The sequence below is a fragment of the Stenella coeruleoalba genome (assembly GCF_951394435.1).
Source record: "Stenella coeruleoalba genome assembly, chromosome: 11".
Lineage (NCBI taxonomy): Eukaryota > Metazoa > Chordata > Mammalia > Artiodactyla > Delphinidae > Stenella > Stenella coeruleoalba.
The window spans coordinates 4,846,638-4,871,586 of record NC_137157.1 but is presented as its reverse complement, the minus strand read 5'-3'; the positions used below and the strand labels follow the sequence as shown (position 1 = coordinate 4,871,586).

At 57.6% G+C, this 24,949-nt stretch overlaps 1 protein-coding gene across 3 annotated transcripts in view; it reads right to left on the bottom strand.

Annotated features, from left to right (window-relative positions):
• PHF21B (PHD finger protein 21B) overlaps window positions 1-24,949 on the bottom strand; it is a 94,192-nt gene that overhangs the window by 24,483 nt on the left and 44,760 nt on the right. For all 3 annotated transcript variants that reach the window (XM_079935986.1, XM_079935987.1, XM_079935988.1), the window contains exon 3: window positions 108-200. In XM_079935986.1, coding sequence (XP_079792112.1) covers window positions 108-200 — 93 coding nt within the window. The remainder of the gene's footprint in view (window positions 1-107; window positions 201-24,949) is intronic.

The window sequence follows — 24,949 nt, the reverse complement described above, 5'->3', positions numbered from 1 at the left end:
GGGACTCCCACAACGTCACACCCAGCTCAGGGCTCACCTAAACCTCACTGCTGAGGGGCTGTGGACAGACAGACAGACAGCCCAGGGCCCACCCGCAGGCTGCTTACCTGAGGTAGCACTGCCGCTCCTTGCCCGGCCAACCTCTGCAAGGAGCTCACCTGAGGACCTGTGACAGGCACTGCAGTGATGGTTCCCAAAGCCTGGAAGACAAGAGGAGGGCGGCACTGAGACAGGACACGGCACCGGGACTCACGCGACCCCACCCGGCCGGCACCCGGCGACTCTCCCCAGCCTGGCGGCGCAGGGGTGCCTTGGAGACAGCGAACTCTGCTCTGCTCTCCTCTCTCTTAATGGTAAGCTTTTTTTTTTTTGGCGGTACGCGGGCCTCTCACTGTTGTGGCCTCTCCCGTTGCGGAGCACAGGCTCCGGACGCGCAGGCTCAGCGGCCATGGCTCACGGGCCCAGCCGCTCCGCGGCATGTGGGATCCTCCCGGACCGGGGCACAAACCCATGTCCCCTGCATCGGCAGGCGGACTCTCAACCACTGTGCCACCAGGGAAGCCCTAACGGTAAGCTTTTAAATCACAAAAGTAATATGTAACATGCAAGAAATTTTGGAAACCAGAAAAAGAAAGAGAATGGCATCCCCGGAAAACTATCACTGTCTCACATTAGCTTCCTTTTAAGTACGTTTTCTCTATAGCTGTACATGGAATTCTGTAACCTGTTTGTTTTTTTTCATATTGATTCCCTGCAAACATTTTTTGTTATTTTATTTGACCTATGAACATACAAACATGCAAAGTGAAAAGGAGGGAGGAAGGGGCAGAAAGAAAATGAAGGAAGGAGAGAGTCTGAGAGACAGAGAAGAGGGAGAGAGAATAGAGCAGGAAAGACAGAGAAGGGAGAATAAGGAGTTTATTAGATTTATAAAAATCACCTTAAGCACACACAGCTCAATTTGCCTATAGTTGTGACCTCAATAATCCTGTCAAATTTCAGGACAGGTTATTTAGTAAACATGATGTATATCTTGACAAAATAAAGGAGGCTACTAATAAGAACCAGCGAAGGTTAATTAAGAAAAAAAATCATGCTAAACTTGGAGCTTCCTTCCTTCCCAGTTTCCTTGGACTTGTCTTTTCTCATTTCCCCAGAGTGGAATCCACTCTCATTTTACCCAAAGACACAGCACCACTCACACCAAACAGAATGTGATGTGTAACCTGTTTTTCTACTTGTACTTAAGGACACATGTAAGGTTTCCTGAAGTTGTTACAATCTCCATAAATCACCCTTTAATGGTTATAGAGTCTTTCATTCAGCAGACATCAATGCTATTTCCTCAGCCAATCCCATCCTCCTAGGAATTTGGGTTTTATTCCCATCCTTTTCTGATTAATAAACAGTGGTACAATATACATCTCTATGGATAAAGCCATTTCCACGTCACAAAGTGTTTCTGTAGCACAGGGTCTGAAAACAGGAATCAATGGGTAGGGATTTTATTTATTTAGTTAGTTAGTTATTTAGTCTGCATTGGGTCTTTGCTGCTGCACGCGGCCTTTTTTCTAGTTGCAGTGAGCAGGGGCTTCTCATTGCGGTGGCTTCTCTTGTTGCGGAGCACGGGCTCTGGGCGTGTGGGCCTCAGTAGTTGCAGCACGTGGGCTCAGTAGCTTCAGCTCACAGGCTCTAGGGTGCGCAGGCTTCAGTAGTTGTGGCACTTGGGCTCAGTAGTTGTGGCTCACGGGCTCTAGAGCACAGGCTTAGTAGTTGTGGCACATGGGCTTAGCTGCTCCGCAGCATGTGGGATCTTCCCAGACCAGGGATTGAACCCGTGTCCCCTGCATTGGCAGGCAGATTCTTAACCACTGCACCACCAGGGAAGTCCATCAATGGGTAGAAATTTTAAAAGGTAGGACTATTTTGGGCCCTTGATATATGTCCCCACTGTGCTAACTCAGGAGGGGCCATGACCAGGGCTCACCCCAACACACCCTCAAATCTCAGCCTCCGAGTCAGGGTTCTTTCCAATGCATGATGGGATGGCCACATCTGCAGCAGGGTGGACATTCAGGGTGTGGAGATGGGAGATGACACACTCCCAGGGACTCCAGGCCCACACAAATACAGAGGATGTGTTTTGGGGTGCCCGTTTGCCTAAGGTCCCTTTTCTAGGAATCAACACTACCTACAGCTGATGAAGGGGAGGTTCCACATGGCCACGTTTGTACCCCATGAGCCTGCCTGATGGGGAGAGGCATCCCTCACTTGGGGCCAGCCAAACCACCAGTGACCAGAGAGGTTCTCTCTTGAACTCAGAAGCCAAAATTCTTAACGAAGTGTCAGCAAGTCAACCCCAGCAATAATATGAAGGATAATACATCTTGAAGAAGTTGAACTCATCCCAGGAATGCAAGGCTGCATCACCATGTGAAAATCAGTCAGAAAAAAATGATATGGTTATCTCAATGTATGCAGAGAAAGCATTGAACAAAATTCAACATCCATTCATGACAAAATATTTCAGCAAACTAGGAAGAGAAAGTAACTTCTTAACCTGATAAAAGGCATCTATAAAAAATGAGCAGCTACCATCATACTTAATGATGAATGTTTTTCCACGGAGATCAGGGATGAGGCAGGGATGTTCTCTTACCACTCCTGTTCCCATTGGACTAGAAGTCCTAGCCAGTGCAATAAGGTAAGAAAAAGAAATAAAAGGCCTTCAGATTAGGAAGAAGAAATAAAACTGTCTCTGCAGATAGCAGTAGCAACTACGGAGAAAATCTGACAGAATGTACAAAAAAAGGTTGTTAGAACTAATAATTGAGCTTAGTGAGGTTGTAGGATACAAGTTCAACATACAAAAAGCAACTGTATTTCTATATACTAGCAAGAACTCTTAGAAATTTAAAAAATGTTTACCTGCCATTTGCAACAGCATCAAGAAATGAGGAATACTTAGGGATACATACGACAATAGCTGTATAAGAGCTATACACTGAGAACTTTCGAACACTGATGAGAGGAATTTTAAAAATACCTGCATAAAGAGAGGGACACACCATAACCATGGATCAGAGGCCAGTATTATTAAGATGTAAATGCTCCCCAAATCGACCTCTGGCTTCAATACAGCCTCCATCAAAATTCACCCCAAAAAGGGTAGAAAATGACAAGGTCCTTTTTAAATGCATGGGGAAATGCAAAGGACCCAGAATAGCCAAAACAACTTGAAACAAACAAAAAACAGCATCAAACAAACAAAGCGAAGGACTTATATTTCCCAACGTTAAGACCTATTATAAAGCTACAGTAATCGAGACAGTGTGGTATAGGTGTTAAGTTATGCAAATAATAGATCAATGGAACTGAAGAGAGTCCAAAAATAGACTCAAACATATATGGTCAATTGATTTTTCAGCAAAGGCTGCAAACTCCATTAACATAGTGGAGAAAGGACAATAGTTTCACAAATGGTGTTGGAACAAGTAGATACTCGTACGTTAAAAACAAACGAGACGTAACTAACCCGTATGTCTCACAGATTTTAAAAAAACCCAAATGGATCAGAGACCTAAACGTAAAGCCTAAAACTGTAAAATTTCTAGGAGAAAACACAGGAGAAAATCTCTGGGGCTGCGGGTTAGGCCCAGTGTCTCGGATACAACACCAAAAGCATGATCCATATAAGGACAAATTAATACACTAGACTTCGAAAAATTAAAAACTCCTGAGCTGGAGAGACAGTGTTAAAAGAATGAAAAAACGAGCCACAGACTGGGAAAAAACATGTGCAAATTACCTATCTGATAAAAGACTTGTATCCAGAATGTATAAAACAACTGTCAAAACCCAATAACTGGAAAACAAACAACCCAATTAAAAACTGATTTGAACAGAACACATCACTAAGGAAGATATGCTGATGACAAGTAAGCAAATGAAGAGATACCAAACATCATTCGTTAGAGAAATGCGAATTGAACCACAGTAAGACACCACCATGCGCCCGTTCAGACGGCCACAATAAAACAGGCTGACCGAGTCCAGAGCTGGTGAGGTGCACGCACTACTCTTGGGAACGTAAAGCAGTGCAATCGCACTGGAACAGTCCGACAGTTTCGTAGGAAGTGGAACATACATTTACTGCTATGGACTGAACGCTGATGTCCGTCCCCCCGGAACGTGTATGTTGAAACGCTAATCCCCAGGGTGATGCTTTTGGAGACGGAGCCTCTGCGGGTGATCAGGTCATGAGGGTGGGGTCCTCACGACGGGATTAGTGTCATCATGAGGACAAACCTAAGAGGGCTTGCTTCCCCTCTCTCTCTGCCACGTGAGGACACAGCAAGGAGTCTGCCATGGTTTAAATGTTTGTGTCCCCCTAAGATTCGCTTGTTGGGATCCTCACTCTCAATGTGATGGTGTTAGAAGGCAGGGCCTTTGGGAGGTGCTTAAGCCAGGAGGGGGGAATCCTGATGATACGAATGGGACTCGTGCCTATCAAAAAGGCTGCAGAGACTCTTTTTTTTTAAATGTTGAGCCTTCTTTTAATTTATTTATTTTTATTTTTGGCCGTGTTGGGTCTTCGTCTCTGTGCGAGGGCTTTCTCTAGTTGTGGCAAGCGGGGGCCACTCTTCATCGCGGTGCGCGGGCCTCTCACTGTCGTGGCCTCTCTTGTTGCGGAGCACAGGCTCCGGACACGCAGGCTCAGCAGCCATGGCTCACGGGCCCAGTTGCTCCGCCGCATGTGCGATCTTCCCAGACCAGGGCTCGGACCCGTGTCCCCTGCATTAGCAGGCAGATTCTCAACCACTGCGCCACCAGGGAAGCCCTGCAGAGACTCTTACCTCCTTCCCCCAGGCAAGAATACACCAAGAAGTCTGCAGCCGGAAAGAGAGCCCTCATCTGACCATGCTGGCAACCCTGATCTCCAACTTCTGGCCTCCAGAACTGTGAGCAATAAACTTCTGTTTACAGTAATCACCCGGTCTGTGGTATTTTGTTACAGCAGCCCGAATGGGCAAAGACAGCATCCATCTGCAAATGAGGAAGAGGGTTTGCACCGCAAACCAAACCAGCCAGCACCTTGATCCTGGACCTCCCAGCTTCCAGAACTGTGAGAAATGAATGTCTGTTGTTGAAGCCCCGCCCCACCCCCAGTGGGTGGTGTTTTGTTATAGCAGTCCCAGCTAAAACATTCTAGCCCTAGGCGTTACCCAAGAGAAATGAAAGCACACGCCCACACAGAGGCTTGTTCCAGAGCAGTTCGCAGCACCTCTACTTGCGATCGCCCCAACTGGAAACAGCCCAGATGTTCATCAACAGGTCCACAGATGAACAAACTGTGGAATATGACTCAGAAATAAAAAAGGAATAAGCAATTGATACACACAACGGGGATGAATCTCAAAGTAATCTTGCTGAATGGAGCAGGACACAAAAAAGGACTTATTATTGTATGATGCCAGTTATAGGAAATTCCAGAAAATGCAAACTCATCTAAAGGGATCAGAGGTTGTGTGGAGATGAGGGGATCGGAGGAAGGGATCAAAGACACAGGGAAATTTTTGAGGGTCAAGGGTGTGTCTACTATCTTGATTCCGGTGATGGTTTCACAGGTGTAGACCTATGTCGAACATCTTGCACACCCCTACTTCCCCCCTTGTAGCTCTCTGTCCCTGGAATGAGCGTCATCCTTCTCCAAATGACACAGCAGAGCCCCACGACCCACAGAGCTGCTTCTCCCGATTATGATGGGGTGGCTCCTCCCTCCTCTGGAATTTTCCACCTGCCCTAAAGTGGGCGAAGCTCTGAGGCTCCCGTCCTTCCGGCCAGCTGCTTGCCTCTGCATGAAGCCAAATTATCCACATTTAACTGGAAAGTCCCTGTGGACGTTTGGCGGAACAGAGCTTAAATGCAATGCAACGAGCACCCGAACAGACGCGGTCGCTTTAAGAGGAAGCGTCCCAATCCACGCGCCGCTTCCAGTCCCTCTCCAGCACCGCTTGGCAGCCCTGCCCAATGCCCGCCTTCTGCAAAGGGATGCGCGTAGAAGGCTGTGCCCTCTCCCTCCCCTGGACCTGCGGTCTCATCGGCCTCACAGCCCCTGGGCCCCGGCCCACACCTGGGCAGGTGAGAAGCAGGCACGAAGGGAGCACCATTTGACTGACAAGCTTCCAGACGATTCCATCAACCTGGGAACCACAGGATGAGAAGAAGCTGGCCTGTCCGTCCAGCAGGTTCTGTGCTGAAAGGCCCACACGGGCACTTCACTCCATCAGTGAGCGGAGCTGCGTGGTCCCCTGGGTGCAGGGGTTCCTGCGCGGGTGACGGGTAGCCAGAAGATTCCAGGGCCCCGGGAACACAAGGGCAAATCCATGCCCAACACCTACAGGAGCCAGGGAACAGGCGCAAAGCTGCTTTCCCTGGGGACTCCCTTCTGGCTAAGATGCCCAGTCAAGCCCTCCAGACGAGGGGTGCGTGCCGTCTGTGTGTTTTTCCAGTCCGTGTGTCTCTGCACGGAAAGGCGTGAGGGTTGCTGCGTGTCCGTTTCCGGGTGTGTTTTCGTACCAGCTACTCCACTCTCTGGCATCCACGTGGGCGCCTGTGTCCTGTGTGTTTCCATATGGATTCTTCTCTGGGTACCTCTTTTGCTCTGGTCTGTGTGTCTTGCGGATGCCACCGTCTGTGGTTCTAAGCCTTCATTGCAGGTCGGCACTCAGTCCTCTCTCCCGACTTGGGACACGGGGGACATCTGTCTACACACCTTAGAAATTTGCAATCAGGGAGGGGGAGGGAGGGGACCACGAGAGGGAGGGGTGGGTGGAGGCTGCTGGGGGGGGCAGAGCCCCCGAGGTCAGAGTGGGTAGGGGGGAAGATAGGGGGAGCTTTACTTTGACCTTGTTCTCAAATACTCAGTTACCAAGAAAGAAACAGGACCCGCCACGGGGGAAATACCGAACGCCTGCGGGATGTTCACAGCACAGAGATGGTTCACTTGCTGACGCCAACCCGACGGCTGGTATTTATACTACTGCCAGGGACGCGGGGTGGCCGACGGGGTGGCCACGGGGTGGACGCGGGGTGGCTCTTTAAGGAGCACCTTACCGTGTGTGGGGCGCCCTCTGTGCCACAGCAGCAGGAGGAACATGGAAGAACGGATGACTCCCTGGGTCAAAGGCCGAAGTCCCAGGCTTTGGGGAGGAGTTTGCTACAAAGAGGCCGCTGAGCAGGGTCCCTCCGCCGCCCCGCTTCCGGGAACCGTGGGTTCCTTCCGGGAACACCGAAGCCCCCTTCCAGCCCCTGTCCATCCTGTGATCGCCGTCTATTTGCTTCTCTTCGCTCCAAGGCTTACCCCAGAGCGCGTTTTTCCACATCCTTATAAACCTTTAATTAACAAGTCGAAGAGACATTTTATCTGGCAGGGCCTGACCTTTCTGCTCCGTGTTGGAATTTATCGATACCGGCAGAAACAATCATCTCAGAGACTATTTCACAAGCATCGGAGAGCTTACAGCCACACTTTTGTCGAGATACACGAGCTCCTGGGCTTCCCCGGTGGCGCAGTGGTTGAGGGTCCGCCTGCCGATGCAGGGGACACGGGTTCGTGCCCCGGTCCGGGAAGATCCCACATGCCGCGGAGCGGCTGGGCCCGTGAGCCATAGCCACTGAGCCTGTGCTCCGCAGTGGGAGGGGCCGCAGCGGTGAGAGGCCCGCGTACCGCAAAAAAAAAAAAAAAAAAACAAAAAAAAAAAACAAACGAGCTCCTTATAACTGCGGTTACAGCTCTAAGCATTTTAAGGGGGACAAAAAGGGGCAAGAAAGTCAAAGATAACTTCACATTTTTCCTGCATCAGTGGAGTCCCTGGGGCAGCCTGGGAAACCCTGGAGAAGCTCGGTCGTGGCCGAGGCAGGTGGGAGGCGCCCAGGAGACAGGTGTCTGTACACGGGGTGGGGACGGACTGGGCTTGGGGCTGGGCTCGGGTTCTGGCTCTAACACCAGCCATGTGTGGCACCCTTGCTCTCTGTCCCCAGTCTCCTCGTCCACGACAGGAAGAGTTCCCGCTGCAGGGGCGGGAGGGGGCTAAAGGGATGGGCCTCAAGGATGAGCACGAAGCCTGGTGCACGTCTGGCTCCGTGAGACCCGGGTGGAGATGAAGCGGGTGAGACTCGGCTGTGCCCGGAACTGGGGCACTGAGCGGGTGCCTGGGAGGGATGTACAACCCTGGCGTCCAGGCAGGGACCGCCTCGGGGTCAGCCTGTCCAGGTGCCAGTCCTGGAGTGGCCCCTCTCCTGATGGGGAAGCCCCCTCTGCTCGCCAGCTCCTACCTCCCCGTCTCTAACACGGGGCATACGTGCTCACCTCCCGCGCAACGACCGGAGTAAAGTACACGAACGTGAGGAAGCGTGAAGAAGTAAGAACAGGAAACGGGTGTCCCAGGCTTCCTGCTGTGCTCGGTTCAACAGCTCTCTCCCTCGTCAGGGGACAGACCCCGGAGCCAGCCTGCAGCCAGGCTGTGTGGCTCAGGAAGGGGAACAGGGTGGTGAACAGGACGGGCAGTGCCCGGCCTCACAAAGGCTGCTCTCATCCCAGACCCCGACCCGATGGCTGGCTCAGAACTGGCCTTTCTCATCTCTGCTGCCCTGCTGGATGGCGGATCCTGGAGTCCAGCCCAGGTACCGGCCCGAGCAGGAGCTTGGTGAAGTGACTGATGGATGGGGTCAGACAAGGAGGGCCGCGGACCCCCAGGGTCCAACTCCGGGACCCCGGCAGGAGATGCTCAGGGAACCGCTGAGGGCCAGGGGAGCAGGACTCCTTGAAACCTGCACACACGGTCACCCAGAGCCCCACTCCACGAGGCAAGCCTGCCCCCGACCCCCTGGGCTTGGCTCCAGTTCCTGTGCCCAGCGAGACCCCAGACCTCACAGAGCCCCCCTCCCAGCGGGACCCCTGGCGTGTGTGAATGGGTTTTGAAGTGGCTCTGTCCTGTCTATGTGAACGTGTTCCCAAAGCAGGCAGAAAGCCAGTCTTGGGGACCGGCCCGTCTCCAGGACTGGACAGGACAACCCCACGCGGCACCCCGAGCCAGGGTCCACCCTGGCCTTCGTCTGCCACATCTCGGGCACCATCCGTGAGCAGGCCTCCTGCCCGGGCTTTCCAGATGGGCCTGTTAAGCTGAGTCCAAGGGCCTTGCATGCTGGCAGCAGGGAGAGTGGCAGTCACAGCCCGCGGCACAAGAAGCGCCAGAGCCGCGCGGCCGGCTGTGTCTCCCACGCGCCCTCGGTGAACTCAGTCCTCTCTCCTGGTTGCAGGAGGAGAGGAGGGCAGCAGTGGGATGGGGGCCACACTGAGCCCTGCCCCACGCTCCACGTGGCCTCATGGCCCCTCCCCCAGGCCACGTGGGCAGGGCTGAGAGGAGGGAGAGTTCCCCAAGCCTCACAGCCGCGGAGGCAGAGACGCAGGGCAATGCCCCACCTGGACGCCCTTTTCCAGAACTTTCTCCACTCATGGGACTCACAATTCAGGGCTGACGCCTGCTCTAACCCAGCCTGTCCCTGGACACACTATGCGTCTTCTCCTGACCCTGAACCCAACCTCCGACCCTGACCAGCTGCATGCCCTGGGGGGGCTGTTCCCTAGCCTCTCCGTCCCTCAGTTTCCACAGCTGTCAACCACAGACAACCTCACGCCAACCTCTGAGGACGGCTGTCAGCGTGAACTGTCGCAGCGGGCGGGAGAGCACGAGGCAGACCAAGCCCACCCCTGGGCCAAACACAGGCCACACGCAGCCCCTCCGGACGCTCGGAGCGAGCACCCATCCCCAAACTGGCCACGTTCGCAGTTTCGATTTAACGCTGGTGGCACAGAGGGCTTCCCTGGGGTGTGAGCTTGGGCGGCTGGTAGAGTGGGGGCATGTACAGACACTGAGGGCTTCCACACGCCTTTTCCCCAGCCTGACCCACCGAACCCAAACCACCGACCCTCAGACACGTGCCCCCAGAGGAGACCCAACCCTGCTTCCGGTTGCACCCGGGACACCAGAAGCTATTTAAAAACTTATTTCCATGCAGTACTGGCAGAGCTGGCCGCACAGAGGGGGGTTGCCATGGCAAGAGCCACCTGGGAATGCAGTTGGGGCGAGTAGCGGCCGTGCGGTCTCGCACTACCTTGTGGGGGACACTTGGCTCTCACGCTCCCGGGAGCCCGGGCTCCTGTCCCCACGTGGAGGGGGCGGAGCGCCTTGCCCCGTGAGCTCCAACAGCAGTGACTGTCCTCACCGACAGTCACCAGAGACACATCCCGCCCTCTGAACTCCCGTCCACGTGTCATGACCCCATCGCTGGGCAGAAAGGCCCACAGATCGCCGCTCAGAGGCTGCGGGGTATGGACCCAGGGGAAAGTTTTCTATTTTAAAATCTCAGAACCCAGAGGACAGAAACTTCTCAATCGGTGCTCAGTGGACTTGCCAAGGGAGCTCTGCTTTCCCTTCAAAGAAACCGAACGACGCGAAGCGAGTGTCTGGTGGGCACCACGCAGTCCCCCCCTCGGTTTACAGGTGGAGGAACTCAGGCCCAGAGGCTGAAGGCGTTTGCCTAAGGCCACGGGACTCTCGGCCGAAAGCTCAGGTCTCTTCTCGGCCAAGAGCAGGCGGCCGCGAGAAGAGAAGGAATGTGCAGCTGGAGAAAGGCTGGACCCTGCCCTGCCCCGCCCTGGACAGGCCACGCCGTGGTGCAGGACACACAGGACACACAGGAAGCCACGACGGCTCGTCGTCTGCTAACCTCGCTCGGAGCCCGGAGCGCCAGCGGACACAGGAAGAAAGGCCGTCAGGAGGTTAGGAAGACTGGCCGAGCCATGGACGATTCAGACGTCAAGAGTCCATCCATCCAAGGAGGTGCCGGGCCGGCGGGCGGTGGAAGGTGGGAGCTGAAGAAGGTTGTGCAGGGCCAGCTCCCACAGGACACTCCCGGTGGCCCTGGACATCAGTCTCCGGCTAAGCCAGGTCCTTCCTGAAGGTCTCCCGGGGAGAGGGTGCAGCCTTCACTCCCGTCTCCCACGCACAGTGCTGCCCGTGTGACCTGGGACTCAGTCTCCCCATTTGAGAACTGGGAGCTCAGCCTTCCCCTCTCATAGGGTTTCTGAAGACTTGGCAGTGATACTTGTGGAGCTCCAAGTGGGTCCCCGGCCCCTCAAGGGGAGGGCGGCACTAGCCACGGACGTTGGGATTAAGTCCCAGAAACTGACACCACCGCCCCGGGGAGGGAACGTGCTGGTCAGGTGGCCACAGCTCGGTGTCTCTGGTCTTCAGCCCCCTCCGCACTAGGCCGCTGCTGTGGGACATTCAGGAGGGTTGGGTTTCTCCTCGTCTGTATGAAGCCCAGTGTCTATGTCAACACAGATATGCAGATAAAACTCTAGAAAAACCGACAGGGAAGCCGTCCTAAAGAAATGACATCACACGATGTGTTTCCTGTCGAGACTGCGTTGAACACGGTGGGCAAGGCTCCTAAGAGGGCTCACCTGCTGCCACAGGGCAACCAGCGGGCAGTCTTTGTCAACTGAGGCCCTGGGGCTGGAGAGGGACGTCCCGAGGCCACGCTCTTTGACCCAGAGGCTTGAGCCTTTGCCCTCTGTTGAGGTGTAAGAGAAGGTCGTCTGTGCCCCCGGGGCCCACCCCAGGATATGCTTCTTGGTTCCTTCCCGGGGCGGGGGTGGGGGGGGGAGGGGAAGCCATCACTCAAGAGCAGGGAAAGCAGGGACTTCCCTGGTGGTCCAGTGGGCAAGACTCCGTGCTCCCAATGCAGGAGGCCCGGGTTCGATCCCTGGTCAGGGAACTAGATCCCACATGCGTGCCTCAACTAAGACCTGGCACAGCCTAAATAAATAAATAAATAAATATTAAAAAAAAAAAAAAGAGCAGGGAAAGCAGCCGCCCAGCTGGTCACCTTCAGCTGCCCACCCCGCCCACTTCCGGAAGCACAGCCCAGATCAGTTCACGGGAAAGGGCTGCATCCTGAGTGGCCGGGGATATGGTCGTCTGCACAGGAGTGACTTGCTGCTGTGTGTAAACAGCAGGGGGTTCGCGCCATGCCTGGACCGGGCAGGAGCTCGACCAGGGCTTCTGTGTCTCTTCGTCGCCCACCAAGAAAGAAAAAGCAGAAGCTGAGTTCCGCTAAAGGCAGCCAGCCAGGTCCTGCCGATTCCCTTCCCATTTACCTCTGCCACGCCTCCTTCCCCACCGAGGGATGTCGAGAAAGGGGGCCGGTGCCCCACGGCCAGCCTGTGGTAGGGCCCGGCTCTCGCCAGAGCCTGAGCCCTTGGCCACCACGTGGGAACCCCAGACAATTTTGGGAGGGGTTCCTGGGGCCCCTGTGTCCTCAGTCCCTAAATGTCCCTGCAGATCTGTCCCCTGGTTACATCCCAGCTGGGCTGCCGGCCCCTCCCTGGCATCACCCCCTGCTCAGATGCCCACAAACATCCTCGTGGTGCAAGGTGAACCCTGGGCTGGGACGCTGAGTCGGAGGAGAGGATTCGGGACTCGGAGCTTGGTGGGGAGGAGAGCCAGCGGGCGCGGCCCGGGAGCCGGGAGCCCGTGGCGCGATCAGCTGGTGGAGGGTTTCCGGGCTGGGCAGGGAGAGCTGAGGCCGGGTCACAGCCTGACCCTTAAGGGGCTCAGAGTTCATCACTGGAGTGGTGGTCCCCGAGGAACGACGCTAACCACCAGGGACGAACGTTTCTACAGCACACGTTCCTCTGTCTCCTCGTCTGACCTGGGTGGCCGGGATCCAGCCAGCAGCGTGGACAGAGCAGGAGTCCCCCGGGAGCCTGGCTCCCGGCAGGAGGAGGAATGCCCCGTGTCCTGAGTGTCCTGTATCCGGGCACAGTGCCCGTGACCTCGATGAACCTCTTCTGGGAGGCTGGTGTCCCACAATGGGCCCTGGGGTCAGGTCAGGGCAGCTGGGGCCCCGGACGCTCGCCGTCAGGTCTGCGGGCCTTCAAGGACGGTAGGGGCCGCTTCTCCAGCCCCTCCGCCGTCTGGGAAAGTGTGTGCTGAGCTGACCAGAGAGGGGCCCCTGCTCTCCACACCCACGAGGCTCCTGCCTCTGTCCGGCTGGGTGAGGAAAGTGGGGCAGTAGCCCCAGACGTCCAGGAACCACGCCGGGCACCCCAGGAGAAGGCGGCCTGCTTCCCGCCCTGCGCCCACTGAGCGACTGGGCAGCTTGTCGAGCTGCAATTTTCCTCCTATCTTTATGGAATCACTCTGATGTGGGGCAAAGGTAACAACGAAGCTGCGACATCGGCAAGTGTTAATATAACGTAAGCACCACTTTCACTGTCGTGTGAAACCAGTTTATTATTCTCAGATGAAATCCGACTGCCGCCTTTATCACTGTCGGGAACTGAGACGTTCCCTGTGCTGCGGGCCCCAGCTCCTCGGCCCCATGCCTGCTCTCCGCCTCCACTGGCCCCGAGCTCGTCCACATGGGACCTTCAGAGGCCTCTGAGGGTTCATGTGAAAACCCAGGGAAAGGCACGTCTGCCTCTGCTGCCCCATGTCTCCTCCCGGCCCACGCCTGTGTCCACAGCTGGGACCCAGCACATACCCGGCTGGGGACCAACCAACCTGCACTTGAATTTCACTCCCCTGTTGGCCTGGGTCACACCAAGCACCCCTGTCCTCACCTCCGAAGCAAGAGGATCAAGAACCGCTTTCCCAGGACTTCCCTGGTGGTCCAGTGGTTAGGGCACCATGCTCCCAACGCAGGGGGTCCAGGTTCGATCCTTGGTCACGGAACTAGATCCCGAATGCTGCAACTAAAGATCCCGCATGATGCAACTAAGACCCGGAACAGGCAAAAAAATTAATAAATATTCAAAAAAACAAAACCAACCACTTTCCCTGTGCCCAGGACCAGAGGGGCGGGTGGGAGTCACCGGACACCGAGCCACTGGTACGAGTCCTTCAACGGGTCCTCGATTCCCAAACGCACATCAGGGACCGGGTGTCCCGGTGACAAGGGAGGGGGAGGGAAGGACTCGAGGGGGACAGCACTGGCCCCAGAGGGCAGTGGGGTCTCCTGATGAGGTGAAGACCAGCACGCCCAAGCCTGCGGCTCCCCTTCTGGGCACACCCGGGGCCACCCGCGCCCACGTGCACAGGGACCACACGGGAGCAGCCTCACGACAGCACCTGCGATGGACAAGACTGGGAACAGAGCCGTCGGCCCATCTGCAGGGGGCGGATCCACGGGAACATTCTCAGGACGGGAAGCCTCCCAGCCGCCCCAGTGAATGAACCACCGTACGTGCGTCTCCTGGTGCGCAGGGGCCTTGGATGCCGCGCCTGGAGCTCGGGCCGTTCCCCGAGGGTGACGGGGAGCCAATGCAGGCTCTTGGCCGGTGTAGGGGGCCGAGCGGGGCTGCTGCAACGGAGGCGGGACCCGAGGCCAGGTGTGACCCGAGGCCAGGTGTGACGTGCCAACTGTGGCCCAGGGCAGAGCCCTCTGGGGCTGGGGGAGCGGGGGGCTGGGGCGCATCTTCACCTGTTGGGACATGCCAGCCGCCTCCCTGGAGGGGCAAGGGGTCAAAGTGGCCAACAGTGCTGCAGAGGCCGGTTTAGATGTCCCCTCCTGGTGCTGGCCATGGTCGTGAGGCTCCTGCCCATGGGCGCCCACACCCTGGGCATCCTGCTCTCTCCCGGGGTTTGCGGAGTGGTCCCCAGTATACTGCAGCTCCCGGGGGAAGGGAGCTATACCCAGGGGACCCTCGGGAGACCATAACACTGGGTCTTTAAAACAAGAACCCTCGTCCAAAACCCGCTTCTTCAAGCCTCACGAGGGGAGTCATTTTCTGCAGCTCGGATCCCAGGGTTGCTGCCAACTGAGTTTTACTGAGTGCGCCTGGGGGAACCAGCTGCTGGCACAGGTGGCTCCAGCCAGGCTGGGTCCCGGTGACCCCGACCGAGCGGGGCCAGCCGAGGCAGGCTGCCCGGGGCCACTTAACCAATGCAGAGGTCTTTACAGGGGAGGCCGTTCTTAATCAGAAAGCCCCAGAAAACACAAGTGGCTACCCGGCGCTGACATTTAAAACACCCTTTCAGCAGCCCCCAGTGTGGCAAAGTGGTTTAATTAACTTGAAAGGGTATAATTTTATGCTATTTAGTAGAAGACACACACTCTAAATGGCATCATGGACTAAGTATTGGGGGCTGTGACCTTGAGAGTGCGGAGAAAAAAAGAGCCACGAGCCCCTGGCAACCACAGGTGTGGGGTGGGTGCACGCCGGAAAGCCCCCCCAACAGACGGCAGTCTCTGAAGCCACGCGGGATCTGGGGTGGAGGTGTCCACAGGGCCAGCTACGTGGTCGCGTCCCATCAACTCAGATGGGAAGCAAACGCCGGGTCTGAAAGAGAACTGAACTTGGGGGAGGCTGGGAGCCGGTCAGGACCCCCTGTCGAATCCCCCTACTCGGGCCCCCTGGGTCCCTGTATCCCGAGGGCGAGGTACCCGCCTTGCTGCCCGGCTCCGCCTGTGGGGCACGTCCAAAGTCACAGGGATGGGGGGCGGACAGTCCTGGATGGCAGCCCCTGGCTGGAAGCTCCCCCGTCCCCACTGAAGGGGCTGCCTCTTGGGGAGGAGGCCAGCCTCTCAGCCCTGAGGCAGGAGGGGCGAGGTGGTGTCACCCACAGAGGACCCAGGGGCTGGGGCTGCAGCCTCATGGGGACCCTGGGAAGACCCTGGGGCCGGCTCTCCTTACTCCGTCCGTCCCCTGGAACGACGCAGCAAAATCCAACACCGGAAGGGCGTGGGCTCCTGTCCAGGGCTTCAGCAGAGGGGTCAGCGGGGCTGCTCCCTCCCCCGGAGGAGAGGGGCTGCCCCCGGGGCCTGGGGCGAAAGGAAGGCACCGAGTGGCGGGTGCCGGCCCCTCTCCGTCGCCCGGGGCCCACGGACCGCCTGGCCCCTGGCCTCACGCTACCCGCTACCCCAGACGTGGGAGCAGTCGTGTCTGCTCCTCGGCAGGAGGCTCCGGAGCTGCTCCCCAGGCCCTGGGGGCCCCAGGCAGCCACCGCCCACCACACGTCCTCAACATGAATCACAGTGACGGCGAAATGCAATCCACAGGAGCGTCCTAACGGCCTGCCCCGGGCCGCCCCCCACCGACCCTGGACGTCCGGAAAACAGTCATTTAGGAAACCTAATTTCCACGTGTGATCGGCTGGCGCCCGCCCCCACCGGCCCCGGCTTCATCATCCTGCCGCCTCCGACGGCCCGGAATCTAATTCAGGGGACGCACATCTGCACGGCGCACCGGGGAGCCCGCTCACGGCCACGACTCGCTCCCCTATCGGGAGAGGCCCCCTGTGGCGAGCCTCAGGTGGGCAGTCAGGGGGTGGGGGAGCACCGGTCCCCCAGAGGCACCTGGCTCTCCAAAGCGGGGGCCCACAGGTAAGACTGAGACAGTTTACTCACTGTGAACCGGAGAACTGAGTGTATGGCTCGAAGGATTTTGACAAATGCCTACAGCCAAGTAACCACCACCTAGACCAAGATCCAGGACACACTAGCAACCCTGGAGGCTCCCAAGAGCCCTGCAAAGAGGGTCTGCCTGGGGGAGCAACGTCCTGCCCTTGGCAACCGGCTCCTGGTTTGACTGCCTGACCCAACAGCCAATAGGAAAACAGGATTAAATCGCCACTACTTTCTCAACCTGTTGGCGCTAATTGGCACCGTTTATTGAGCAGCTACCCTGCGCCGGGCCCCATGTGGACAGAAGGGAGCGAGGCAAGGTGGCCGCCCTGCCTGCGGGGAACTAGCTCCAGGCAAGTGCTCGGCCAGTGGAGATGCAGGTGGATGGAGGTCCCGCCAGGAAGGCAGGGGTGGGAGGGTGCTGACCGCCGTTGACAAAGCAGCTCTGTGTCTAGGTGGCCTCCTCGCTTCTGGGAGGTGAGTTCAGGACCCCGGCGTGCAGACAAGGAAAGTGGAAGGAGGCAAAGTGACCTGCCCCAGGCAACAGGCCGCTGAGATGCACGTGGGAGGGGACCTGAGGGGGGCCCTGGCCCTCAAAGTGGATGGTCCTTCCACTACGTCAACCTTGCCCTTCCTATACGCTTCCTCCTAGCCCTGTCCCGCAGGATGAGACCAGGCCAGAGGAGAAAGGGAGGACACGCGGAGTGGAGCTCGGGGTCCCTGCGGGGCTCAGCGCGGTCATCTCAGACACACAGGCTGGGGTACAACAGTGCACGGTTCCGTGCCAGACCCAGCCTGGGCAATCACAGCAATGGATTATCTGGGAACCGTTAATGGGCTAGTGGGCGGGCATGTGACCCAGCGGAGCCAATCAGAATCCCTCCCTGGGAGTGATTCTCCGACACAGAGAGAGAGGCCGTCCTCCTTGCTCAGGGACCGGAGGTTGTCCCCCAAGCCCTGGGGCCCCAGAGCATCCCCACTGGGCTGGTTCACACTGAGTAGAGGGGAGAACACAGGATGGGAGCCCCGTACAGGCGGCTCTATGCTTTAGAAATGAGAGCAGTGCCTGCTTCGCCCAAGGGGAAATTCCTGGGGCCTCTGGAATCTTGACACCTGGTTAAACACGCCCACACAACATAGATACCTACTCTGAATCAAGGAAAAACGCAGCGCCTTCAAAATGCCACTCCAGCCAAGTGCCCACATGGACGAGAGCCGCCACTGATGGTTCCCAGGAAGAGTCCACTGTCACCTGCGCCCCCAACACGCTCCCCAGGAGGCCAGCGGCGAGCAGCAGGAAAGCGGCCTGGGGCCCTGTAGTCAGAGCCCGGTCCTGCCACCGCAGGGCTATGAGCCCCTGCACAGGTTACTCAGAGCCCCTGCTTTTCTCATCTGCAAAGCAGCGACACGTAACATGCACCCAGGTCTGCTGTGACAGGTAACAGAGGAGTGTGTGGCACACACCTGGAGCCCAGGAGTCCCGGAAAAAACGGTAGCTACCGTGAGAGGGAGGACGACACGTCCTCGGGCAGCCGGGACTTTGATTAGGCTCCCTACGCTCCTGAGCCTCAGTTTCTTCACCTATAAAGTGGGTGTGTGGAAAGCAGCTCCACAGGGTGGTGGAGAGTCAGTGAGATTAGGGACGTAAGGAGTCCAGCTCGCCAAGAGGTGGTCCTGCCCCGTCTCTGCCCTCCCCCAGGACGCCCAGGCTTCCCGCAGAGCCCGCCGAGCTGGACCCAGTGCCCTGCTGAGCTGTGCCGTGCCTGGGGATGGGGCGCCCCCAGCCCGCTGCCCTCGGAGGACACTCGACACTCTGTCCTCTCCGCTGAGGTCTTTCTTAGAAGGGAACAGTACTTCCGGCTGGAAATGAGTGAAGTGTTAAAAATAAGCTCTAGAATTTGAGGTAAATGTGCTGGGGAGTGGGGAACAGGGAGGGACAAATCCTCATAGGCTAAATGTAGTGGAAAACAGTGGGAGAGTCCTGAGGAAGGCAGCGCTGCTGTCTTCACTCCTGGGATGAATGGCGAGCGCTACGGCAACGGGGCTGGGCCTGTTCCGTTGCCCCCACTTACAGGCGGCCTTGGAGGGCTCCTCCCAGCAGCGTCCATTTGGGGCAGGGCTGCCGGGGCGGCGGGGACAGGGACGGAGAAGCCACTAGCAACCAGACCAGTTCAAAGCGTCGCCTTGCAGAGGCCTCTGTGGGCAACCAACCACAAGGCCACACGCTCTCCCCCCGACCTGGCAGAAACGCCGGCCCCTGGCCGACAGCCCTCATCTTCTCACTGTGCACGCACCCATCCCCAAACCCCTCTCTTCTGAGCTCCAGACCCTCCCCTTCCTCTCAAGCCATCTCTTCCTCCTGGGTTCCCACGGCAGGAAGGGGTCCCCTCACTGCCCCTCTCTGCCCGTGTCACACCTGGGCTCATCCCTGCCCCTCTTCCTGTCCTGGAAGCCTTCTCCGTCTCCCGGGCCAGGTGGGAGCTGGGGCCCTCACAAACTGCTGGGGAGTGGGAGAAGGTGCAACACTTTGGAGAAGAATTTGGTAGTTTTCTTAGCAAATTCAACACACCCTGTGCCCTCGGACCCGGCAATTTCACTCCTAGGTACTGACACAGAGAAATGAAAAAGTGTCCTCAAAACGACGTGTGCACCAACGCTCAGAGCAGCCTCATTCATAATTGCCCCGAAGTGGAAACAACCCAAATGTCCATCAACTGGAGAGTGGACAAGCGTGGTGACACAGCAGGGCCGCGGGACGCACAGCAATGGATGGTGGGTAGGCCAGCATCAGGGAGGGGCCTCGAGAGAACGCAGGGGGACAGGAGGGCCATTTGCTGACAGGTGCATCCACACGGAGTTCACTGAGGTGAGAGGAGCAGCTGCCCTGGGGGAGAGCTGATGGGGCAGGTGCCTGAGAGAACTTCCAGAGGAGATGGGAATGTCTGCATCTCCATCCCCATCGCGGTGTAAGTTACTCGGGCGTATACAACTGTCAAAATTCATCAAACGGTACAATGAAGACCTGTACCTTTCAAAGTTTGTAAATTGTATCTTAAAGAAAAAAATTATATATTTAAGAAAAAAACAGCGAGAGCTGCAGCTCCAGCACTCGTGGGAAGAAAGGAAAAGGGGGCGGCGCCCCCGGAGGCGAGTGCAGACCCCCCCACGCCCACGGATCTGGGATCACCAGATCACCACACTCACCCGCCTGCCGCCTTTCAGAGGCTTCACAGGCTCCCTGCTGCACTTGCATAGGAACCCGCATCCTACTCTGTCAGTGAGGGCCTGGACAGCAAGGTCCCGTCTCCGGGAGGGAAGCCGGGACTGGAATCGGATCGGTATGATTTCTGGGGAGCGCTGAGGAAAGCACTGGAATGGACGTGGGCCATTTATGGAAATAAAATGCGGACGGGCCTCACAATCGTGGACAGGACTTTACTGTCCTGTTACATACTTTTGTTCTCATGTCTCTGAACAGTATCAAAAGCACCTGAAACAGCAGGGAAGGGGTGCCGGTTGAGGACTAAGACGGACGGAGGACGTCCCAAACCTCACTCAGGCTCCTGGGCCGGGCACGCGATGCCTGCAGCAAACGTGCAGAGCGGCACCAGTCAACGGCAGCACCGCAGTGAAGGGACAGCTCGGAGGTGCAACAGGGACCAGAGGCTGCACAAGTGGAGGCAGGGAGGCCAGGGAGGAGGTGCAGGGGACCCCAGGGAGGCCACATGATATGACGGACAAGGCAGCATGGAGACCTGGGGATGTTTCAAGCAGGACGTGACACAAGTCATGAAAAACCCAGCGAGAGCCCAGAGCTCATTGGTCGGGACACAGCTATGAAAAAAAGGTGAAGTCCCCGTCTTCAAGAAACGCACAACCAGGGCTTGGGGGAGTACAGCGCGTGGGCAAACTACTGCCGCTCTGAGCCTCGATTTCCCCATCTGTAAAAGGGAACCGTCAAGGTAAAATGCGGACGTGCCCAAAACATGACCATCCTGCACCAGGCACCATGCGGTGAGATCACAAGGAAACGGACGCCTCCTCACGGCAAGAGGGCCTGATCCTGCGGTCTCTGGGCAGGCCCGCTCCAAACCCTCCGGTCCACTTAATTATCTCCACACTCCAAACAGGAAACCCGGTCCTTAGATTCTGCGGGAGCCTGCGTCCTCGGCGCGGTTCTAATTATCGGCCTTAGCGCTGCTGACTGCCGCCCTCCTGCTGCGAGCGACTTCCTAGGTGGCCGTGGTCCAGCACCGCATCCTACCCGTCCTCGTGTTAATAAGCCGGAATAACGAGGCCGTGCGGAGCGCCAAGCCTCACTGGATAGAGAGATATTTTAATTTCACGTCTGGGGTCTCGCGTTATGAGGGACAACCAGAGGTAGAAGCAGGCACGACCCCAGGGGGCCAGAGCAGGAGGCCGAGATACTGCCCAGGTCAGGCAGGCTCTCGGAGGACGTCGTGGACCAGGCTGGGCTCTCGGGGTGGGGGTGGGGGGGCTTTCCGTTCAAGCTGCACAGATGTGTGGGCCCCTCGCACCACCCCTGCCTGTGTCTGTCCCTGCACACCCGGGGGGCCAGGACACAAAAGGGGGCACAGCTCAGAGGGAGCCCATCTCATTGGCCCTCACTCAGGGGGAAAAGGAGGGTCGCTCTCAGCCATGACCCCTGCCCTTGGCCAGGGAGCCCTCCAAGCGCACCCACACCTGTCCCCGGTGCAGACGGTGGGTGCCCTGGAGTCCCTCAAAGTGCCGAGGGTGAAAACAATGAACGAGCAGCCCTCGGGGAAGGAGAGGACCAGACAGGAGGCCAGGGCGGAAATAGACACCAACAAACTCCCTCGCGAGGCCTCTGTGCACCTGGGACACCTGATCCCCGAATCGCCTGCTGAGGAGTCAGCTGGGCAGTGGCGCGGCAGACACACGGGGGCTCTCCCACCACTGGGACCTCCGCTTCCCGCCCACTCGCTCCAGCCAGGCTGGGGGGCGGGGGTGGTGTGGGGTGGGACACACCAGGGCCCGAGGCCTCCAGGGAGGCGGACTTGCGGTCCAGGGGGAGGAGAAGCGATGGGCGGGGGCAGGGCTGCAGGGCTGCAGGGCATGGCTGGGAGGGGGGCGTCCACCTGACCTGCAAAGGGGGACGGGCCAGCTTACCGCCATTTCGTGGAATTTAATTTCGTGTTAGTATGCCAACTTCTAAACACTCCAATTTGTTCCAATTTTTAAAAGCTCAACAAATATTTGTCGAATGAGAAGAGGAATTAGAGAATGATAATTCCAGCATCTTTACCAAGCCCCTGCCGTGTGTCACGCAGCCCGGAATTTATTTACTACTTCAGGACCCCGGAGAGCACTCACGACGACTGTTCCCTTTCACACAGGAGGACACGGAGGACCAGAGGGGCTGAGTGACTTGCCCAAGGTCACTCGGCTTTGAGCCCGCGATCCACTCGAGGGATCCCAGAGACCCCGGGTCGGGGGGCAGCAAGGACCACCAGGTCCCTGCTGCAGGCTTGCCTCCCAGCCCCTCCCCATGTCCCCGGCACCAGGCCTCCCCACGAGCTGCATGGCACTGGGCTCACAACGAGGGCCAGGTGTGGCGGTCTGCCCGAGTGCGTCAGGCCAGCCTGCCCCTTTGTGGCTCAGGTCCTGCACCTGCAGGCTCGCCCCCTCCTCTCCTGCAGCCCTGCTTTTCATCTCAATTGCTCAGAACAACAGCAGGCACAGGAGGCTGGAGGGGCAGAAAGACCAGAGATTACAGGTCCCGTGGAAGCCGAGAATGTCCTGATTCTCTGACCTGCTGCTGGACACGGAGTGTAGACTAGTGAAACTTGGCCAACTCCACCAGCCACACTAACGGTGGGGGGACCTCAACCTGGACTCTCAGAGCCTCTCCCCCATTCAAAGACCTGAGCTGTGCACCTACTGTGTGCCAGGCACGGGGGTTGCGGGCAGGTCTTTGGTCCAGTCCGTGGTGACAGGCCAAGGTCAGGGCACTGGGGGCCGTATCAGAGGGAGTGGGGAGGCCCTGCCCAGCCTTCGGAGCTGCACTCACTCCTTCATCGATTTCCTCCTGTCTCCCCTCCTTCGTGCAGCATCCTGTTCCGTGCAGCCCATCCTCAAGGGCTTGCGGTTCAGTGTGGACAGACCGTCGTCTGCTCTGTTCATAGGAGGCAGAGGAAGCATGTCACCTTCCCAGAGGAGGCGACAGTGAACCAGACCACAAAAGGAAAGGGCACAGCTGAGCAAAAGCCTGGCCAGGAGCAGGGGCCCTTGGGGACGGGGAGGAGCCTGCACTAGGCAGCAAGTTTGGGGCCAGAAGGGCCTCGGAGGCCAGGCTCAGGGGCCACACTCGTGCTGGCACTGCCCGAGGGTTCACTCCCCTTTCCCAGCTGGACTCACAAAAGAGACTGACATTCACCTGAAACCTGGAGGTGGGGCCTGGTAACACAGCGCCAGCACCACTCGCAGGGCAGTGCCCCGGGCCCCACGGAACACAGAACCTGGGGCAGAACAGCCACAGGGACACGGGGCACAACGGCCCTGGTCCAGGCCCGTCACGGGCGCGGCTGATCTCCCCCGACAGCCCTTTGAAAAAGCACCGGTCTCATCCCCACTCAACATACAGGAAACTCAGCTTAGCGACTTGCCCAAGCTGGGAGGGGTAGGGGGCTGAGTCTGAACCGGGCGCCTGGCCGCAGGGCCTGTGCTCTGACCGCTGCTCTAACCGCTCTCACAGCTGTGCGCCTGCAGCTTGGGCACAGCCTGGCATCTGAGCTGAGACCCAGGGCAGCAGCTGAGAAACCGCGTGAGGGGCAGGACCGCCCGAGCTGCCAGGGACACACAAGTACGTCTTTGGAGACCAGCAGGGGAAGGAGGTGGGTGTGCAGGGACCTGGTTCACTTCTAGCAAAGCCCTCGTCTTGGCTGGACCTCAGTTTCCCCATTTGTATGATGGGCCCTGAGGTCCAACGTGAAGGGTCAATGCAGGAAGAGGGTGTGCAGGGCTCACCGTCCATCCTCTGTCCCCTACTGGCAATTTCACCTTCGGTAACAGGCTGAGCCCCCTTCAAGCCTCAGTTTTCCCATCTGTGATGTGGGAATGAAACCACCACCCACTGGCAAGAATCAAGTGGGATGTGGAGGACGTTCTGTAGACTGTGAAGGGCTCTGAACTAGGCAGCTTGGCCTACCACTCGCGTCATCGGGCTGCGTAAACTGACAACGAATGTGCTCTAAAACCACATCCCTTCCAGGGAAATTCAGGAGGAAACAAGCTTCGTTTCCACGTGCATCTTATTCCCACGTGCATCTCATTTCATGCCTTGGTGGCATCAGGGATGGCGTCCTGGGCCGGGGGGGGGGGGGGCGGGGGGCATGCCTCCAGACCATATATTTGCCTCTAAAACCCATTTCAAGCTGTTCTTCCTCCCCCAGTCCCTTAAAGGCCCTCTGGATTCTGGGAATGATCATGACTTAATGACGGCCACCAGGAGGCCCTGACAAGGGCCTGGCCATCAGGAACACGAATGCATTATTGCCTCAGTACAGGGACCCACAGACAGGCATGAGCAGAGCTGGAAGAGGTACTGAGTCACACAGGACGCCCAGCCACACCCGGCCCCTGCCTGCTCCAAGGCCAGCCTGCCAACCAGCGAGCTGACCCGACCCTGGGTTAGGCCGGCACACCCTGGTTCCGCATCGGTGATATGGGTGTGGGACGCCAGGCCTGGGGGCGGGGTGTCCCCTTGCGGAGAAGGTCCTCAGGGCAGGGGAGGAGGAAGTGGGCAGGGCTCCTCAGAGTGAGTGAGTGACTTGAGGAAAGACGCATTCTTTTCTTTTTTTATATCTATTTATTTATGTATTTGGTTGTACCAGGTCTTAGCTGCGACTCGCAAGCTCCTTAGTTGTGGCAGGCCTGCTCCTTAGTTGCAGCACATGGGCTCCTTAGTTGTGGCGTGCAAACTCTTAGTTGCGGCATGCATGTGGGATCTAGTTCCCTGACCAGGGATTGAACCCAGGCCCCCTGCATTGGGAGCGCGGAGTCTTATCCACCGTGCCACCAGGAAGTGCCCAGGAACGACGTGTTCTGAAGCCAAAAATAAAGTCGTGGACGTGCAAAGAAGGACACGGGGAAGAACACGTCAGGCTCGGGGTCAGGCAGAGAGGGACCCTCTCTCGCTCACTCGTTCTCGCCTTGTCGGGCATCCGCCTCTCTGAGCCTCAGTTTCCTCCCCTGTAAGCCAGAGCAAGATGCTTTCCTCATAGGATCACACGAGATTTCTGCATAAAGGTTAGACTGTGTGTCTAGAGCCTGCTTACTAATGGCCCGCTCCTACCTCCTCCTGCCTTAATTTCCTGTCAACTGCCGGTGACGATGCTTGAATAACATAACGAGTAGAAAAGCCCTTACTGCGCAGAAAGGGCTGCAGGAGGAGGGCTCAAGCTCTCATTCACGAGTAAATTCTTTCATCTTT